This window comes from Schistocerca piceifrons, chromosome 7 (genome assembly GCF_021461385.2).
Source record: "Schistocerca piceifrons isolate TAMUIC-IGC-003096 chromosome 7, iqSchPice1.1, whole genome shotgun sequence".
NCBI lineage: Eukaryota > Metazoa > Arthropoda > Insecta > Orthoptera > Acrididae > Schistocerca > Schistocerca piceifrons.
The window spans coordinates 8,180,966-8,200,369 of record NC_060144.1 but is presented as its reverse complement, the minus strand read 5'-3'; the positions used below and the strand labels follow the sequence as shown (position 1 = coordinate 8,200,369).

The window sequence follows — 19,404 nt, the reverse complement described above, 5'->3', positions numbered from 1 at the left end:
TGATAGTCAAACTCTAAATTCAAAGCCCTTCTTTCCTGATAGATAACAAAATCTCATGTCAGATTACTTTGCTCATAGCACTATTTCGTATTGTGTTATGAAAGTCTACAAAAGTATCCAGTGAACTTTTGTAGTACAGTCCCAGTTATTTTATTTTATCAGAATAAATTTCCTGTATGTTTTGCTATGTTTTAGCCTTCAAAATCACAGATCTATCACTTTCACAGTGTTTTTCTGCAACCAGGCATGATCATCTTCATCCATGAAAAATACTTGCTCATTCATCCATAAATTCTCATATGAATACAAGGAAAACTTAATGACTATACAGAGGTTTTTCAAGAAATTTGAGGAATATGCAGCTTACACTCCCTTTTGATGAAATTAACAGCCATCGGTTTCTCCTTGCCAGATCGGGAGTATTCAGATAGTGACATATGCACCCCCTTTAAAAACGCTTGCTGTTTGTGATTGGGAAATGTTGCAGCGAACCTAGGTTTTGTTCAGCAAAACTCATACACAGTCAAGCATATTCTCAGAAACATTAAATAGAATGTTTGACTTTAGCAGCCTCTAAATCTGTTAATTTCTTACTAACAATGAACTAAGTAATATTAATTGGAACAGAACAATTAGATTTTTTGACATGATCACTGGAAAGTCTAGAGCAACTGCTAAGTAGAGAGCAAACCTTAAGTAAATTCGGGGACGCACTGCTACAATTGTAGTGGTCAGAATAGCTCATATAAAATAGTAGCAGATATACTTAAATGGGAACTGTGAGAAAAAATCACCATGTTATTCTCTTGAAACTGTAGTAAGTAAATCTAGAGAAGTGGTATTCAAGCTAAGACCATGCAACATTTCTATCATGTATAACATAAGAATAACGTCAGAGAGATTAGGGCATATACAGAGCAGACACGCTGTCATATGTACAGATATACCTTACTATGAGTGGTTAGGTGTACTAATAGGACATCCTTTTTATATTCACTCTACGACCAAATTTGTTGTTAATGACAAAAGTAACTTCCGTAATTGTAGTGGCAAAAGTGTTCCTTTTAGGCTCTGAGATGCGAAAACCACATGACTAAAACTTTTAGCACGTCAGATAATAATAGGCACATCTTCATATTAAGAAATCTGTCATATGTTCACATTGACAATGGCTGTAAAGTTGTCAGTGGAAATATCAGAAGAGGAGGTAATTATGTCCTGGATGCATGCACAGAAACTGATAGTCTGTCTGCTGTATACATTTTTTTCAGTTAGAAGAGAAAATTCTAATGTGCATATGAACATAGTATAGTTTGAAGAGTTAGTTGGTTAGCAATAAATCATAGCATGTGCTATATATAGTTTAGAATGATACGTAGTGGCATTTGTGAAACTAATAAAATGTTGTTTCCTGTGAGATGCTGTAATGGGCAGACTGAATTGCATCCTCTCACCCACTTTCTGTTTATCTTGTGCATGTCTTTTCGTGTTTTCTGAACAGTCACAAGTTTATTGGAAATCTGTTGTCATATTTTGCCCTTATTGTTCCCCAATAAAAGGTTTGGTATTGGTTTTTCTCTTGCCTTGAAGTGCTATGTTATTTTTCATAATTACTGTAAGAGTATTGGTTTTTCCCTGTGACCTATATTTTGTTTGTTTAAGAGTACCTGCAGAAAAATTTGAAATATCTAGCTGAAGTGAAAGGAACAGCATGTCTTCTGCAATGTTGTCCTTCACTGAAAAAATTTGTTAGTATTTTGAGTTAATGACTGGAGGGCACATTCTTCTTACTTTCTAAATACAGGTTCCCCTTTGTTACTTTTCATTTTATAGACTATTTTCTTTGCTTGGTTGAACAACTTTTTGCCCTCTTTATGTGTGGCCTCTATCATTAATTCATTATTATTATTATTATTGTTTTATTTTTCAAGCTCACAGAAGCACTCTCATATTCATTTGTACAACAATTTAGAATTTTGGTGTATCATTGATTATTTTGTCACATCATTTTTTAACTCATAACAGGGAACACTTTTTGCTCGGTATCATACATAACTATTTAAGTAAGCAGAACAACATTTGATATATGTTAAACTAATATTAATGTTATTGACTGCTAAGCACTGTTTAACTGACCATCTGATACCTATAGGTTTCATCAAGGAAGTTTTAACAAAGTACAAATTTATATCAGTTCACATAGTACTGTGGAAGATATTGCTTTAGAAGGGTTAACTGGCAGTACCTCAGCATGTATCTATATATAATTTGTAAGATACATATTTAAAAGCTGTTTCTTACCAAATTCTTTTTAGACTAATGTCAACAAAGACTTTGGCAAAATGGATAACTTTAAGCATGCTCCAAAATAACAAGAGTTCTGTCTGATGATGAGTATTTTCTAAAACAAATGAAAAAAAACTGAATGTTATTGATTTCATAAAATTTAAAAACTAAAATTTATTTTCAACTGTCTTCAGAATTCATTTATTTTCAAGATATTGAAAAGATATTCCCTTTCTACTTGTAAAACAGGCTGTGTAGTAAAATGGAAAAAATTGATTTTTTTATTTCAGAAATTTGGGTAAAGATGTGCTTTCTGTAATGTTCATACTATGTCTTCACTTTCATCAAAAGGAAATTTCTCTTGAGAAAACTATAAAATTATGAGACAGAAATGCTGATTATCACTTACCTTCAGGAGAAATGTCAGTACTGCTAATAGATAGATATAAAAATACATACACTAATCTAGCTTTCTGAAATAATAGCGTTACTAACATTTTTAGTAATTTTACATTTCTTTATGGTTTTCGAGAAAGCTCCTACTAAATGTATGGCCAAATTATAAGTCTTATTCACTTCATTTCTGTAATATGTATAGTGAACTCTCATTAGCACATTTTTGAAGGCACCACAGATTTTGAATTTCATAAGCAGAATTAAATACTACTGAAAAATACCTAATTTGTTAATGACAATTTTTTTAATTAATGCAGAATCAAGGGTACCATATTTAGAGATTTAGAATAATTCAACGTGCATGTTTTCAAGAACACATTCAGAACCTCACATCTAGTAAGTGAATAGTGGTTGTCATTTTGACAAACTGTCGATACATCATACATCTTTGCCTGACTACACTATAATGTAATAAAGTGCAGTATGTAGTCCTCTCTTTACAGAGATTTGACTTTTGTCCCAATTTTAATATTGTATTGTCCATCTTAATATGTTCATCATTTCTTTGTCGACTTCAAAACTCAACACATACTGCTTAACTGTGTCCATTTCTTCAGTAGCATTTGATATTGTAAGAACTGCCAAAGGCTTTGTTTCATCCTGACCTTTCCATTCATCTTGTTTCTTTGCCATCTGTTCCTGCAACATCAGTTTTCATGGGCTGACAACTTTGTCACATTCAACATAAACATCGGAGCTAAGGTAGTCGGTGTTTCCTGCTCGCCCCATTATTTGCTACCATTCTTCAGCTGCAAAACCTTTATTTTCTAGTGTGATGTCTTCTGTAAGTATCTGATGAAAGCTGGACTTCTTAAAGAAGTTTGAGATTGTGCTATCTTGCACAGAATCCTAGGCACTTCGTACAAAATGTGTAACATCCAAAATCATTACCTTTCTTATTGTAGCCTCTTCTGTACAAGAATCTTCCTGTATTTTTGTTTCAGGCATTTTGTAGTGCCTTGGATGAGTGGATGAAGCTGGCTTGTACATTTACAGTATGTAGATATGACTTAACATTGAGGAAGTGCTGCACATGCAAGATAAAATAATAAGCCCACTTAAATTACATTAAAAATAGTATTGGGACAATACCATCCTATGATTGGTGAAAGAGTATTTTTCCATGATTGAACAGTGTCAATGCTTATGCTTCCAGCCTCACCTTGAACACATTTGTTCTATAAATAATGTTGGTTCTTGTGCCTTTCAATCCACCCATAAGTGAGTCCAATCTTGTATGCAAAGTGTTTTACTTTAGCATGAATCACAGTACCATCAGTTGTAATATTTGAAGCGTGAGCTTGTTTTACCCACTTCAATAGCACATTTTCCTGTTCTGAAAACTAACCTTCTTGCACTCATTTTAGTGTGCAATTTCCTCCTTCTAAACATTATGTTTCAATTATTTTTCATTTGCTTACTATTTTATTTAATGTTGATGGAGAAATGTTCATTTTTCTTGCACCATCATGTGTGAATTTTTGCCCACTTCCTGAATTATGTTCCACTTTCCTTCATTTGTTAACTGTCTCACTGTCTTTTTATCCATGACATATCAGTATACTGTTTGACTCTAAAATATTCAGACTAAAAGTCAGTCAAATGAACACCAATAACTGAGTTACACGCTAATAAATATTCAGTTTATTCTTTGTTTGATACAAATTCAGCCTTGCCTCTGATCTGTACTTCTTGCCAGAACTTGCAAGTCATCAGAGCTACTGTAAAACATGTATGAACTACTTGTGCATGTAATTTCTGCCACAGCAAACGATCTAACAATAATATGGAAAGGATAGATTTATACTGACCACAGCTCCAGTGCACACAGACAGTGGCCATGCGTGTGTGTGAGTTGTGTTTCTGTGACTGTGTGTATGTTTTTTATTTCGGGAGAAGGACTGTGTCTGAAAACTTATAATTTTAGCAGTCTTTCCCATTGTGCCTGCATGTGACAATGTGCCTCCTCTATGTGGTGAGTAGCAAGCCAACCTTTTGATATTCTTGTTATTCCATACAGGACTTACCATTGTCTGCTTTTGCCTAAGTTGCCAGCACTGAACAGCATTGTGTATCCCCATATTTTCTCACCCTATGGCTATAAATGTCATACTCCCATCACTCTCAAAACCCTAGGCAGCAAAAGTTGCAGTGGCCAAACAGTACTCATACTGTCAAATTTGATTGTGCTAATCTGAGAGAGGATGTATAAACAAGTCATTTTAACATGTGTTTAATGCAGTTGGGATTGAGACTTCCAAAAATTGACATACAATGCAAGAAAATGTGGTAATGAGGGACATACTAATGAGATTCCACTGTATTTGTGCTATGTCACACATTTATTGAGCACATTGTCTTTCTTCAGATATTGATGAATGCCAACGGACACCAGGGTTGTGCAGAGGTGGTGTATGTGTGAATACTCCAGGGAGCTTCCGGTGTGAATGTCCTCCAGGCCATGAACTTGCACCAGACAAGCAGTCGTGCAAAGGTGAGTGAGGCATTTGTAAATGTTTGTCACCCAGTTGAATCAGTTTCTGAAATTAATGCTCCATACTTTTTCATGCATTTCTGGTCTGTGATTCATAATGGATGGAAATTTAGGAACTAATCTTTCTGATTTTCCATTTCACTTTTTATTCCTCATCTCATACAACAAATTTAATTATTATTATTATTATAACCACTGTTATTATTATTGTTATTACTACTGTTGCAACAACATCCTAGTAGTTCTGAACATGTCAGATATATTGTTTTTGTATGTCAGATATATTCGCATTCACCACTTCAGCCAATCTGAGCCTGCTTTTATAGTACTTAACTATTCCAAGTGAAGAATCCAACCCCTGTCATGATGACAGTTGTATTTCATGTCCTTTGTGAAGAAAAAAGAACAAATCATTGTGTGCTGTGTAAGTTGATTAGACCAGCATTTCTCAACTGCCATGTCGCGAGACATTGGTATGTCGCAAATACATGTAAAGTGTGTCACTGGATTGTTAATTACTTCTAATCTTCCACAGATAAAATATATAGAACATAAAAAACTTGACACCTAATCATTTCCTTTCAGTAGCCCAGTTTGCAAAAAATTCCCCATCATTATATGTATGACAAAAAAATATGTCATATGTAGTTTATTTGTTTACTTTTTTTAATGTACCAAAAAATCACTTGTAGGGGTGTCCCTAAAGTTAGAAACATACTGTGGTGTGCCCAAAAGGATAAAAGGCTGAGAAATGTGGGGTTAGGGAAAGAAAAAAAACATTAAAAGAACTGTGTTCCATGTCTGTGTTAATAAAACTTTAAAATTTTATAGATATTGATGAGTGTTCACGCACGAGTGGCATCTGTTCAAATGGTGTATGTGAAAACATGATGGGAACCTACCAGTGTGTTTGTGATGATGGTTACCAGCAGACTGGTCTGAAGCTGCACTGTGAAGGTAATCAAATCTTACTTATAATTCCATTTTTCAGACACGGGTACCATTGTATTAATTGACTATAATTCGGCTTTACTCATAACATTTTTTTTTTTTTTTTTTTTTTTTCATTGCGGCAAGGAGATTTCCAATGGTAAATTCTATAGCAAATATTGCCTTACATCTAATTTTTAATTGTAACAGTGGATGCTCATCTAAATCCCAGTTGCTATAAGGAATAGATGGCTCTATTGTGGCAGATAAACACATAAAAATAAAATAAAAAATAAAAAAAGAAAGTAAGGAAAGTGGCTCTTCTTTCTGATTTGTTAATTTGTTTATTTGTCAGTCCTTTCCCAAATGTCAGCAACTTGTAGTCAGAGGATAGGCTACTTCTCTCTCTCAAATTGTCCAAATGTTGATTCTTTGTTTCCTGTGAGCATAAACAGTACAGAAGTCTTTCAGTGACAATTTTATCTTTCATTCTAAATTGATAACAAGTAAAGACAAAATTATTGGAGTAACAGATAAATGTCTTAAATAGATGTGATACAGCACAGGAATACAACAAAGCAAATATTACCTCTGTGTAGTTTCCAGATCACCTTATTCCTACACTGTGGGAAAAACTAGATTTTTAGTCCAACAATAACAAACAAAATGAGTAAAGAGACAACTCACCACATAATTGGTATATAGAGTGATGAATAGGGACATGATCAATGTGCTGAAGGTTGTTGCTTCATTTACGAACTTGTGAGATGAGTAGCAGCGCTGCAAGAACGTAGCTTGTGTGGTGGTGGTTGAGGTGCTCACGCATGGGTGCACTCTTTAAGAAGAATGCAGGTGCAAAAGCTGAGCCACATTATTTACTTTGTTCTACAGGTGTCTATGGCAAATGATTTCTTTTCTCATTGTTCTGTTTCTATTCCATCTAGTACTTCCTGTTATTAGATAATTTTTCATTCTGTTTGGCACTACTTAGCACTTATAATGTACATAAAACTCTTCCATTCAAGAGCTTGTTAACTGTTCAATAATATTTTATTATTTAAGCACTTATAATGTACATAAACCTCTTCCATTCAAGAACTTGTTAAATGTTCAGTGATATTTTATTATACACTGCTGTGAGTGTATGGGGATGCATTAGACTGTTGTCTGCAAGACAGCTAAAGCAGCTGCATTAAGAACTCATTTATGAAAGAATGGTTGAGTATTAGCAAAGTAAGTATAATGTAGTTAACAATTAAAGACAAAGAAGCTAAACCTTTATAGATAATAGGCTTGTCTCCTACAGTACAATTTTCCAATGTATTGGTTTATTGAGATGTTATGGATATGATGGAAACTATTTACATGTTGTTGCTCTGCACTGTATACTGTAGTGTTAACAGTTTGATGATTGTATGAAAACAGCATTAGAAATTCAGAATTATATTCATGGTTACATTATTTGGGGGGTGATGAGCAATAGATGAAGGTGGGGGCACACATCATCCATGATGCATGTTGTCAAGCTATATTGCTGATGACTACAGTCAGGTTCATTTGGCCATGGTACATCAAATTATATGTTCAGTTCTGTGAGGGAAGTAACCAGTTTTTTGCGTGTGTTTGGGTGTGCGAGAGAGAGAGAGAGAGAGAGAGAGAGAGAGAGAGAGAGAGAGAGAGAGAGAGAGAGTAATGTATAATGGTTGCATTGGTAATGTAATGTTAATCTATTTTTCGCTTAGAAAGTGTATTGTAGTTACAAACTGAGTCATTCCACGTCATGGAGAATGATCATAATATACACTCATGCTCATAAATTAAGGATAATTGCCGAATGTGGTGCCACACAACGTGGCACTACACAAAACTGGCGCTAATAGCATAGGAACATAGGGAACACACACGACACAGATCTGTAAGTCCACAGTATTGATGATAAGTTAAGAAAACCGTCCCGAAACACGTGCTACAAAACGCCACTGTTTCCTGAGCATGTACCCCGACATCAATATGAGATATGATCACCATGCACACGTACACAGGCCGCACAACGTGTTGGCATACTCTGGATCAGGTGATCGACCAGCTGCTGGGGTATAGCCTCCCATTCTTGCACCAGTGCCTGTCGGAGCTCCTGAAGTGTCCTAGGGGTGTGAAGACATGCAGCTATATGTCGACCGAGAGCGACCCAGATGCGCTCAGTGGGGTTTAGGTCTGGCGAACAGGCAGGCCACTCCATTCGCCTGATATCTCCTGTTTCAAGGTACTCCTCCACGATGACAGCTCGGTGGGGCCATACGTTATCACCCATCAGGAGGAAGTTGGGACCCACTGCACCCCGGAAAAGGTGGACATACTGGTGCAAAATGATGACCTGATACACCTGACCTGTCACAGTTCCTCTGTCAAAGACATGCAGGGGTATACGTGCACCAATCATAATACCACGACCTCCAAACAGGTCCCTTTCAAAGACATTAAGGGGTTGGTATCTGGTTCCTTGTTCATGCCAGATGAAAACCCGGCTAGAATCACTGTTCAGACTATTCCTGGACTTGTCTGTGAACATAACCTGGGATCACTGTTCCAATTACCATGTACTGTATTCTTGGCACCAGGCATTACGGGCTCTCCTGTGACAAGGGGTGACCTTGCAGGTCTCCGGGCGAATAAACCATGTCTGTTTAGTTGTCTGTAGACTGTGTGTCTGGATACAACTGTTCCAGTGGCTGTGGTAAGGTCCCGAGCAAGGCTACCTGCAGTACGTCATGGTCATCTGCGGGCACTGATGGTGAGATGTCGGTCTTCTTTTGGTGTTGTACACTGTGGACATCCTATACTGTAGCGCCTGGACACGTTTCCTGTCTGCAGGAATCATTGCCATAATCTTGAGATCACACTTTGTGGCACATGGAGGGCCCGTGCTACGTCCTGGTGTGTTTGACCAGCCTCCAGTTGCCCCGGTATTCTACCCCTCATAACATCATCAATATGTGTTCTTTGAGGAGCCATTTTCAACACACAGTCACCATTAGCACATCTGAAAATGTCTGCACACTTACTCACTGCACCGTACTCTGACATGCACCAACACACCTCTACGTATGTGGACTGCTGCTAGCGCCGCTGCGCGACGACCGCTGGTCAAATGCACCACACGGTCCTACCTCGAGGTGATTGAAACCCGCAAACCACCCACCAGAGCATTGTTTCACCATGTATCAGCATTATCCTTAATTTATGAGCAGGAGTGTAGTATATGGAACATGCAGGTAACTGGTGACACTTTTCAGTATAGTTTTTCTATGGTTTCCAACCAACACTGTTATTCCACTAAGAAAGTAGACTATTAATGTAACCGTCACATTATGTCGACATTTAAACGAATTAATGGGTAGCTGATCAGTCAAAAATATAGTTACAGAATTTAAAGGCAATTTGAATTATCTCTCTTGTTGTTATTTTGTTAAAAATAGTGCTTATTTTGTTAAAAATAGTGCTTTTATCATTTAATATTCTTCTGCTAAATAATACTTTTCTAGAAGGATGGTCTCCAGTTTTCTATAGAGCGATCCTAGTTTCTTTGATATGCCTCTGTTTCATTTTTGTTAATTTTCACAGTGCTATATAGTGGTGTCTGTACATGGAGCTGGAAATATAACTTTATTTAAAAAACAGTAAGATTTTTAAAAAATTACACGTAAAGTAATAAGAAAGAAAGCCTTTGCTAGCAACAGAAGAGCAGTGGTGACAGATATGAAGAGCACTAATGACAGATATTCCAAGTATATGCCACTATTCTTCTTCAACCTCTCCCTCAATTTGTTCATTTAATCTAGTGGAGGCCTCTGCATTTTAAGTAGGGAAAATTAAGTTATCTATGCACATGAAAATTGATAATATATTGAAGTATTTTGTTTCCTTAAGGTGTGCTTTCTTTTATTTATTATATTTAAATTTTATTTTCTTTTTCTTTGCCATTTACAATAATATGCCAACACTCACCCAACCTCCAGCCTTCCCTGCCCTTCACTCACTCCCACACTACATATTTCATCCTTTGCAAAATTAAGCCTGTTTAAATATGTTGCCCAATGCTAAACATTCGTTATTTGTTAACTTATTGGTTTTGTTTAGCTAGGGCTCTACAAATAATATTGCTCTTTCACTGTATACTAAACTGCTCCATCTACAAATATCTGAGCTCAGATGCAAGGGGAGCGGGTAACAAAAAATAAAATAAAAATTATTGGGTGAGGGGAGGGGGACAACAGCCAAAATAGAAGGAGTCTGTTTGAAAGTGCACTTCTGTGAAATTAAAATTTGTTGCTGGGCAGTATTCAGTACTGTGTTGTGCTGTGCATTGTGACAGTCTTGGAACCTCCTAGGTACACTATCCACAAGATGACTGAGACATTGCTGCTCAAGTTTGTACCACTCTTTGACAGTGGCCATCCTGGTGTGAGGAGTGTTCTTGTAACGACACACTGCAAGTTTTGATTGGTCCTAAGCATTCTCAGTTCAGCTCGTACTGCAGGTACTTTTTTAGTTGATCCCTGCTTCCTAGAGGAAGGTGTCCATGATTTGTGAGCAGGTGCCCATATATTGAAAAGGAGCCCATTGGTGAAATGTTGACTGTAGGACTGGACAGTAGGTTGAAGGATCGTGCCCCAACACTGTAGAGCGCTAAAATCACCCTCGATAGTTATGAGAGGCTTCTAACATCTGCACATGATACTGTCTCAAAATAGAAGCAACCCACCTCCGTGCAGAGTCGGTGGGACACAGTGTCTGAGATGCTCAATCATTGCCTACTGTACACTTCTGTGACAATCACCAGGCATCAGAAACATAACTGCTTTCATTGTTGAAGAGAACATGATGCCACTGAAACATGTTCCACTATAAGTGTTCCCTTGCCTCCACTCTTCAGGTATCACGATGCTGGGTGGTTTGTACTGCTGTTAATAATGGATACTTAGAGTTGACATTGGTTGGGTGGAGACAGTTATGTAGTGTTTGGGTTAACACAGCCTTCAAATAATCATCTTGATGTTGAAGCTCTTTTTTCTGTTTGTGGTTTAAAGATAACATATGTTTTTGAGTGGGGTCCGCCTTTAGCCTTCGAAGTTGCCTCCAGGAAAAGGAAGCAGCAGTTTTGCATACCCTCACCTTTCCCCCACCCCGACACTGACCCCCACCCTCCACTCTTCCCTACAGATGGTATCTATAGATCCAAAATGTCTAACTATAAATACTGTGGTTTTCGATTCCATCCTCAACCAGTTCTCCTCCTCCTCCTCCTCCTCCCCCCCCCCCCCTCCCCCCTGCACCATCCTCCCCCTTGCCTGTTAATATGACATTGTAATACTTTGTATATATGAATAAAAACAACAAGGATCACTACGGTTTTAATTCCATATTAAATGCAAGGTGTCCCTATAACTGACTTTACCAACAAGTTCTCACTTTGGAGGAACACATTAGCAAACTCCCTACATTATGACAGTGGCTGATAAAGAACCGTTCCATCAAATTAAGCGTAAGGTCGATTATTGATTTACTTTTAATTTGTATGAATTTCATTATTGTTTGTAGTAAGTCTCTTGGCAGTAGTGTTATAAAGTGTATGGATTCTGACATTATGTTCTCTGTGATGGATTATCTTCATTTTTGCACAAGATATTCTATAATTTTTTAAATGTAGAGACTATTGGATTTTGAAGTTTTTTGAATGTATGTGCCCTTTCAAGAAAGGTGAATCATTTTTTGCATATTCTTTCCAATTTTTTATGTTTTACTTTTTTTAACAAATCTCATAAAGATTAAAATCTTCTGGGTATTGCTAAAAACTAACAACAATGATAAACTAAAACCAACGTTTCGGCCGGATTGCAACGGCCTTCCTCAGGGCACGACTGGTTTTGCGCTGGGATAGGTGCTTCTAAATTGATACGAGAAGAGCAAGAACCATTTACTATCGGGCCAGCCATGCATTATTAAGGGAGAGGATACAACACTTCTAGAGCTTCATAGGCTACGGGGCAACTGTAAACCATGGATTTATGGCTGCCAACTACGTTATCAGCGAAGGACTGGGATAACATCAACCGAATAACCCACAACCAGGCCTGCATGGAGGAGGACTTGGTCAGTAGTTGACAGAAAAAGAAATTTGGGGAGCTAACGGTAAACAGACACCAGTTGCAGCTAAGTCTGGATACAGCTTGTACCGTGGTTAACATCTCGACACAGACCATCAGTGAGGCAGTGATGTCAGTTCTGTCCAAAGGGTTAAACTTCACAGTTATGCCCACAAAGATTCCCACAGAAGAGATCATTCAGTCTGTGGAGGTGTCACTCCACGAAGTACCCCATGTCGAAGCAGAAAAGATAAGACAGGAAACTGTAAGAATTTTACAAACAGCAAAACCACACAGAGCCAATATCACACGTGAAGAAAGACAGGCCATAAAGGAGCACAGGAATAACAAGGATAGTGTGGTCCTACATGTGGACAAAGGAAATGCTACGGTTCTGATGGACGCTTCTGAATATGAAAAGAAGATGGACGAACTGCTATTTACAGAGTATTAAGGAGTGACCCGATGGCGAGGATAGGCAGAAATCTGAAGGCCCTCGTAAAGGACTCGAGAATTGATACTGACACAGCCAAGAGACTAATCACCAAGGTGCCTGTTCCTCCTAGAATCTACAGAGTACCTAAGCTCAATAAGGAGGGTTATCTGCTGAGTCCCATAGTGAACAGAATAGATTCACCTATGTGTTATGTTGTGAAACATTTGGCACCTAAGTTATGCCGTCTTGTGGGACAAACAGACTCCTACGTGAAAGACTCTTTCCACTTCATACAACTGACTAGGGAACAGCGAATAAAGCCAACACACATTATGCTCAGTTTTGACATCAAGTCTCTCTTCACTAACGTACCTATTGAAGAGACTATGCGCATTCTACAGGATGGGACCCAACCAGATATCTGTGATCTGATGCGCTTATGCCTGTCATCTGCATACTTCACCTGGCGGGGGAGATATTACGAATAGTTAGATGGAGTCGCAATGGGTTCCCCGCTCTCCCCTGTAGCTGCGGACATCTTCATGGAAGCCTATGAGCAAACGGCCGTAGCTTCTGCCTCGTTACGTACCAGTTGTTGGCTACGATATGTGGACGACACATTCATTATCTGGCCTCACGGTGAAGCGCATTTGGGATACTTCCTCCAGCACTCAAATATGTTGTTGTTGTGGTTTTCAGTCCTGAGACTGGTTTGATGCAGCTCTCCATGCTAATCTGTCCTGTGCAAGCTCCTTCATCTCCCAGTACCTACTGCAACCTACATCCTTCTGAATCTGCTTAGTGTATTCATTTCTTGGTCTCCCTGTACGATTTTTACCCTCCACGCTGCCCTCCAATGCTAAATTTGTGATCCCTTGATGCCTCAGTACATGTCCTACCAACTGATCCCTTCTTCTAGTCAAGTTGTGCCACAAACTTCTCTTCTCCCCAATCCTATTCAGTATCTCCTCATTAGTTATGTGATCTACCCACCTAATCTTCAACATTCTTCTGTAGCACCACATTTCGAAAGCTTCTAAAAATGGTTCAAATGGCTCTGAGCACTATGGGACTTAACATCTGTGGTCATCAGTCCCCTAGAACTTAGAACTACTTAAACCTAACTAACCTAAGGACATCACACACATCCATGCCCGAGGCAGGATTCGAACCTGCGACCGTAGCAGTCGTGCGGTTCCAGACTGAGCGCCTGAACCGCTAGACCACCGCGGCCGGCTCGAAAGCTTCTATTCCTTCTTGTCCAAATTATTTATTGTCCATGTTTCACTTCCATACATGGCTACACTCCATACAAATACTTTCAGAAACAACTTCCTGACACTTAAACGCTTTCCTTGCCATTGCCAGTCTACATTTTATATCCTCTCTACTTTGACCATCATCAGTTACTTTGCTCCCCAAATAGCAAAACTCCTTTACTACTTTAAGTGTCTGATTTCCTAATCTAATTCCCTCAGCATCACCCGACTTATTTCGACTGCATTCCATTATCCTCGTTTTTCTTTTGTTGATGTTCAAGACACTGTCCGTTCCGTTCAGTTGCTCTTCCAGGTCCTCTGCTGTCTCTGACAGAATTACAATGTCATCGGCGAACCTCAAAGTTTTTATTTCTTCTCCCTGGATTTTAATACCTACTCCGAATTTTTCTTTTGTTTCCTTTAGTGCTTGCTCAATATACAGATTGAATAACATCGGGGAGAGGCTACAACCCTGTCTCACTCCCTTCCCAACCACTGCTTCCCTTTCATGCCCCTCGACTCTTATAACTGCCATCTTCTTTCTGTACAAATTGTAAATAGCCTTTCGCTCCCTGTATTTTACCCCTGCCTCCTTTAGAATTTGAAAGAGAGTATTCCACTCAACATTGTCAAAAGCTTTTTCTAAGTCTACAAATGCTAGAAATGTAGGTTTGCCTTTCCTTAATCTTTCTTCTAAGACAAGTTGTAAGGTCAGTATTGCCTCACGTGTTCCAACATTTCTATGGAATCCAAACTGATCTTCCCCGAGGTCGGCTTCTACCATTTTTTCCATTCGTCTGTAAATAATTCGCGTTAGTATTTTGCAGCTGTGGCTTATTAAACTGATAGTTAGGTAATTTTCACATCTGTCAACACCTGCTTTCTTTGGGATTGGTATTATTATATTCTTCTTGAAGCCTGAGGGTATTTCGCCTGTCTCATACATCTTGCTCACCAAATGGTAGAGTTTTGTCAGGACTGGCTCTCCCAAGGCCGTCAGTAGTTCTAATGGAATGTTGTCTACTCTGGGGGCCTTGTTTCAGCTCAGGTCTTTCAGTGCTCTGTCAAACTCTTCACGCAGTATCGTGTCTCCCATTTCATCTTCATCTACATCCTCTTCCATTTCCATAATATTGTCCTCAAGTACATCGCCCTTGTATAGACCCTCTATATACTCCTTCCACATTTCTGCTTTCCCCTCTTTGCTTAGAACTGGGTTTCCATCTGAACTCTTGATATTCATACAAGTGGCTCTCTTTTCTCCAAAGATCTCTTTAATTTTCCTGTAGGCTGTATCTATCTTACTCCTAGTGAGATAAGCCTCTACATTCTTACATTTGTCCTCTAGCCATGCCTGCTTAGCCATTTTGCACTTCCTGTCGATCTCATTTTTTGAGACGTTTGTATTCACTACTTCATCCCTCAGAGCTACCCATTCGTCTTCTACTGTATTTCTTTTCCCCATTCCTGTCAATTGTTCCCTTATGCTGTCCCTGAAACTCTGTACAACCTCTGGTTTAGTCAGTTTATCCAGGTCCCATCTCCTTAAATTCCCGCCTTTTTGCAATTTCTTCAGTTTTAATCTATAGTTCATAACCAATAGATTGTGGTCAGAGTCCACATCTGCCCCTGGAAATGTCCTATAATTTAAAACCTGGTTCCTAAATCTCTGTCTTACCATTATATAATCTATCTGATACCTTTTAGTATCTCCAGGATTCTTGCATGTGTACAACCTTCTTTTATGATTCTTGAACCAAGTGTTAGCTATGATTAAGTAATGCTCTGTGCAAAATTCTACCAGACGGCTTCCTCTTTCATTTCTTCCCCCCAATCCATATTCACCTACTATGTTTCCTTCTCTCCCTTTTCCTACTGACGAATTCCAGTCACCCATGACTATTAAATTTTCGTCTCCCTTCACTACCTGAATAATTTATTTTATCTCATAATACATTTCTTCAATTTCTTCATCATCTGCAAAGCTAGTTGGCATATAAACTTGTACTACTGTAGTAGGCATGGGCTTCGTGTCTATCTTGGCCACTATAATACATTCACTATGCTGTTTGTAGTAGCTTACCCGCACTCCTATTTTTTATTCATTATTAAACCTACTCCTGCATTACCCCTATTTGATTTTGTATTTATAACCCTGTATTCACCTGACCAGAAGTCTTGTTCCTCCTGCCACCAAACTTCACTAATTCCCACTATATCTAACTTTAACCTATCCATTTCCCTTTTTAAATTTTCTAACCTACCTGCCCGATCGGGTAAAAATCGTAGAAGGAGACCAAGAGATGAATACACTTAGCAGATTCAGAAGGATGTGGGTTGCAGTAAGTACTGGGAGATGAAGAAGCTTGCACGGGATAGGGTAGCATGGAGAGCTGCATCAAACCAGTCTCAGGACTGAAGGCCACAACAACAACAACCTGCCAAATTAAGGGATCTGACATTCCACCCTCTGATCCATAGAATGCCAGTTTTCTTTCTCCTGATAACGACGTCCTCTTGAGTAGTCCCCGCCCGGAGATCCGAATGGGGGACTATTTTACCTCCGGAATATCTTACCCAAGAGGATGCCATCATCATTTAACCATACAGTAAAGCTGCATGCCTTCGGGAGAAATTACGGCTGTAGTTTCCCCTTGCTTTCAGCTGTTCGCAGTACCACAACAGCAAGGCCGTTTTGGTTAATGTTACAAGGCCAGATCAGTCAATCATCCAGACTGTTGCCCCTGCAACTACTGAAAACGCTGCTGCCCCTCTTCAGGAACCACACGTTTGTCTGGCCTCTCAATAGATACACCTCCGTTGTCGTTGCACCTACGGTACGGCTGTATCGATGAAGCACGCAAGCCTCCCCACCAACGGCAAGGTCCATGGCACTCAAATAGCCTGCACAAAAATATAAAGTTCAATGAGACTGAAAACAATGGTACCTTGCCATTTCTGGATGTGGAAGTATACAGAACTGCCAGAGGTAAACTGGGACACGAAGTGTACTGGAAACCAACGCACACTAATCGGTACTTGCAAGTGGAGAGCCACCACCATCCAGCTCAAAAATATTCTGGTCTGCATACGTTAACTGCCGGAGCGATGAAAATAACATCAAAGAAGAATTAAAGGAGCTACAACACACATTTCGTGCCAACGGCTATGATGACAACATCATAAGAAAGGTAGCTAAACCAAAGGGAGCAGAACACGATAAGAAGGCAAAGAAGAGAAGCTTCTACTGGTACACCTACCATATGTAAAAGGCGTCAGTGAACGGCTAGGCAATGTCCTCCGCCGACGAGGTTTCAAACCAAATTTTCGTAGCAGTCACAGGATCCACGAAGTGATAGGTTCCACCAAGGATGTAGTCAACAATCTTAATACTGCAGGTGTTTACAAACTATGGTGTGAGTGTGGAGCTGCCTACACAGGAGAAACAGGGTGACCTGTCAGTTTATGAGTAGCAGAACACGAACGCTATGTAGAATTACAACAACATAATAAATCGGCAATAGCAGAACACCACCGTGACTGTGGACAACCTATCAGGGTCCAGGAAGCCCAAGTACTGGCGAAAGAATTGTGGATGCGAGAACACAAAATACAGGAGGCGATTGAAATTATTAAGCAGCCTGACAACATCAACAGAGAAGATGGCTACAAACTCCCAGCGTCCTGGCTGCCGGCCATCCCAGTCCAATCGGCCGTGACCGGTCACGGGGCAAGAGCTACACGGGACACAGACGTATCTGCACACACAGCTGTAGAGCAACTGTCAGTCCACTTCCACGCACACCAGGAGGAAAACTTGCCGACCAGAAGCCGAACACTGATTGGCAGACAGCTACCAATCGTTGACGACATGGACATCCACTAATAGCCTCTTTCCTTCCATCTTCCCTTAGGTCATGACTAGCCAATCATATTACAGGGCCAATTAAAAGTTTTACAACAGTGATGTTAGCCATCGATAGTCTGTAATAAATAGAAGCACCCATCCCCATTCAAAACCAGTCGTGCCCTGAGAAAGGCTGTTGCAATTTGGCTGAAACATTGGTTTTAGTTTATTATTGTTGTTAGTTTTTAGCAATGACGTGGCATAATACCCAGAAGAATTTTAATCACTATGACACAGGCTGTGGAAGCCTACGTTCTTATAAATCTCATAATGTCATTTAGACATTTAACCTACTCATAAACTGTCTTCCAAAGCTTCTTTTTTAGCCATAGTTTCTTTTCTCTCTTTGAGATGTGATTTGTAGCTCATGGCTTTTACCCTCTCTGCCCTTCTATCAGGTTTTGAAGTTTTTGTTTCTTTCCAGTTTCATATTTGCTACAGTGTAAGATTTTGCTTCAAATTTGCCATGTGCCTGAATGAAAATTGTCAAACCTGAAGATATTTATAATTCAGTTATCCCTAAGACAGAAAGAATATTCCAACTTTGCCATCTTCTTGAAAACAGATTGTGTAATTTTATCTCCATTTTGTCAAAACCAATAAAGCCATCAGCAGCTTCTATCCAGAACATCTGTAGAAAAACTTGGAAACTTAGGGGTAATATGTAAAATAAAGAAAGGGCATCCACTCGCCTATAGCTGACTGATGTGTGGTGCATAGAAACACGCAAAGGAAAAAGTGTTTACACTAGCTTTCAAATAGGTAGATAAAGCAATTTATTCACCCTTAACTTCAAGAGTCAGTTCCAATAAGTGTGTTTCACAATTTAATTCAACAGACATGTGACAGAAGTACTCAGAAAATGCAGACAAGCCTGCCAGTCTTAGAGATGGATGTAATTGTTATGTTATATAACCCTACATCTAACTAGGCTACATATTAAAGCAGAGCATTTGAAAATCTCTAAAGGGTTCTTTTCTTGCATTGAGATAGTTACCGGCCTTCTGGTTATGCATTTTAAGACTGTTAACATTTTTACTGTGTCAGAACTATCATCCCATTGGTAATTTGTTTTGCCATCACAAAAAGTGCATTCTTAAGAAACTCAAATATAGTTTACAGTGAATTGCACTTTCATAGATTCTGTAATGATACACAAGTAGGCACTGCTTGACAATGGGACATGATGATTCCTTTCCTATTGTAAATTTTGTGACATAATCATAATCATCCCATGTGCTGTTACAGATATTGATGAGTGTGTACAACAAAATGGTGGCTGTGATGACATTTGTATGAATACACCTGGCAGTTACTCCTGTGCATGTAGGTTAGTATCTTTAATCATTTTTGGCTAGACATGTTAACACTCCAGGTACTGAACATAACATATAAACTTATGCTGCAAAATGGTGCCATTTTTACTATGTTTTCAGCTATAGTAACTCTTAGAAAATTTATAGTATAATATTTACCTTAATGAAATATATTTG

General features: G+C 38.9%; 1 protein-coding gene across 1 annotated transcript in view; it reads left to right on the top strand.

Annotated features, from left to right (window-relative positions):
* LOC124805008 (fibrillin-2-like) overlaps positions 1-19,404 on the top strand; it is a 425,338-nt gene that overhangs the window by 183,860 nt on the left and 222,074 nt on the right. The window contains exons 19-21 of the mRNA XM_047265408.1: positions 5,111-5,236; positions 6,068-6,193; positions 19,160-19,241. Coding sequence (XP_047121364.1) covers positions 5,111-5,236; positions 6,068-6,193; positions 19,160-19,241 — 334 coding nt within the window. The remainder of the gene's footprint in view (positions 1-5,110; positions 5,237-6,067; positions 6,194-19,159; positions 19,242-19,404) is intronic.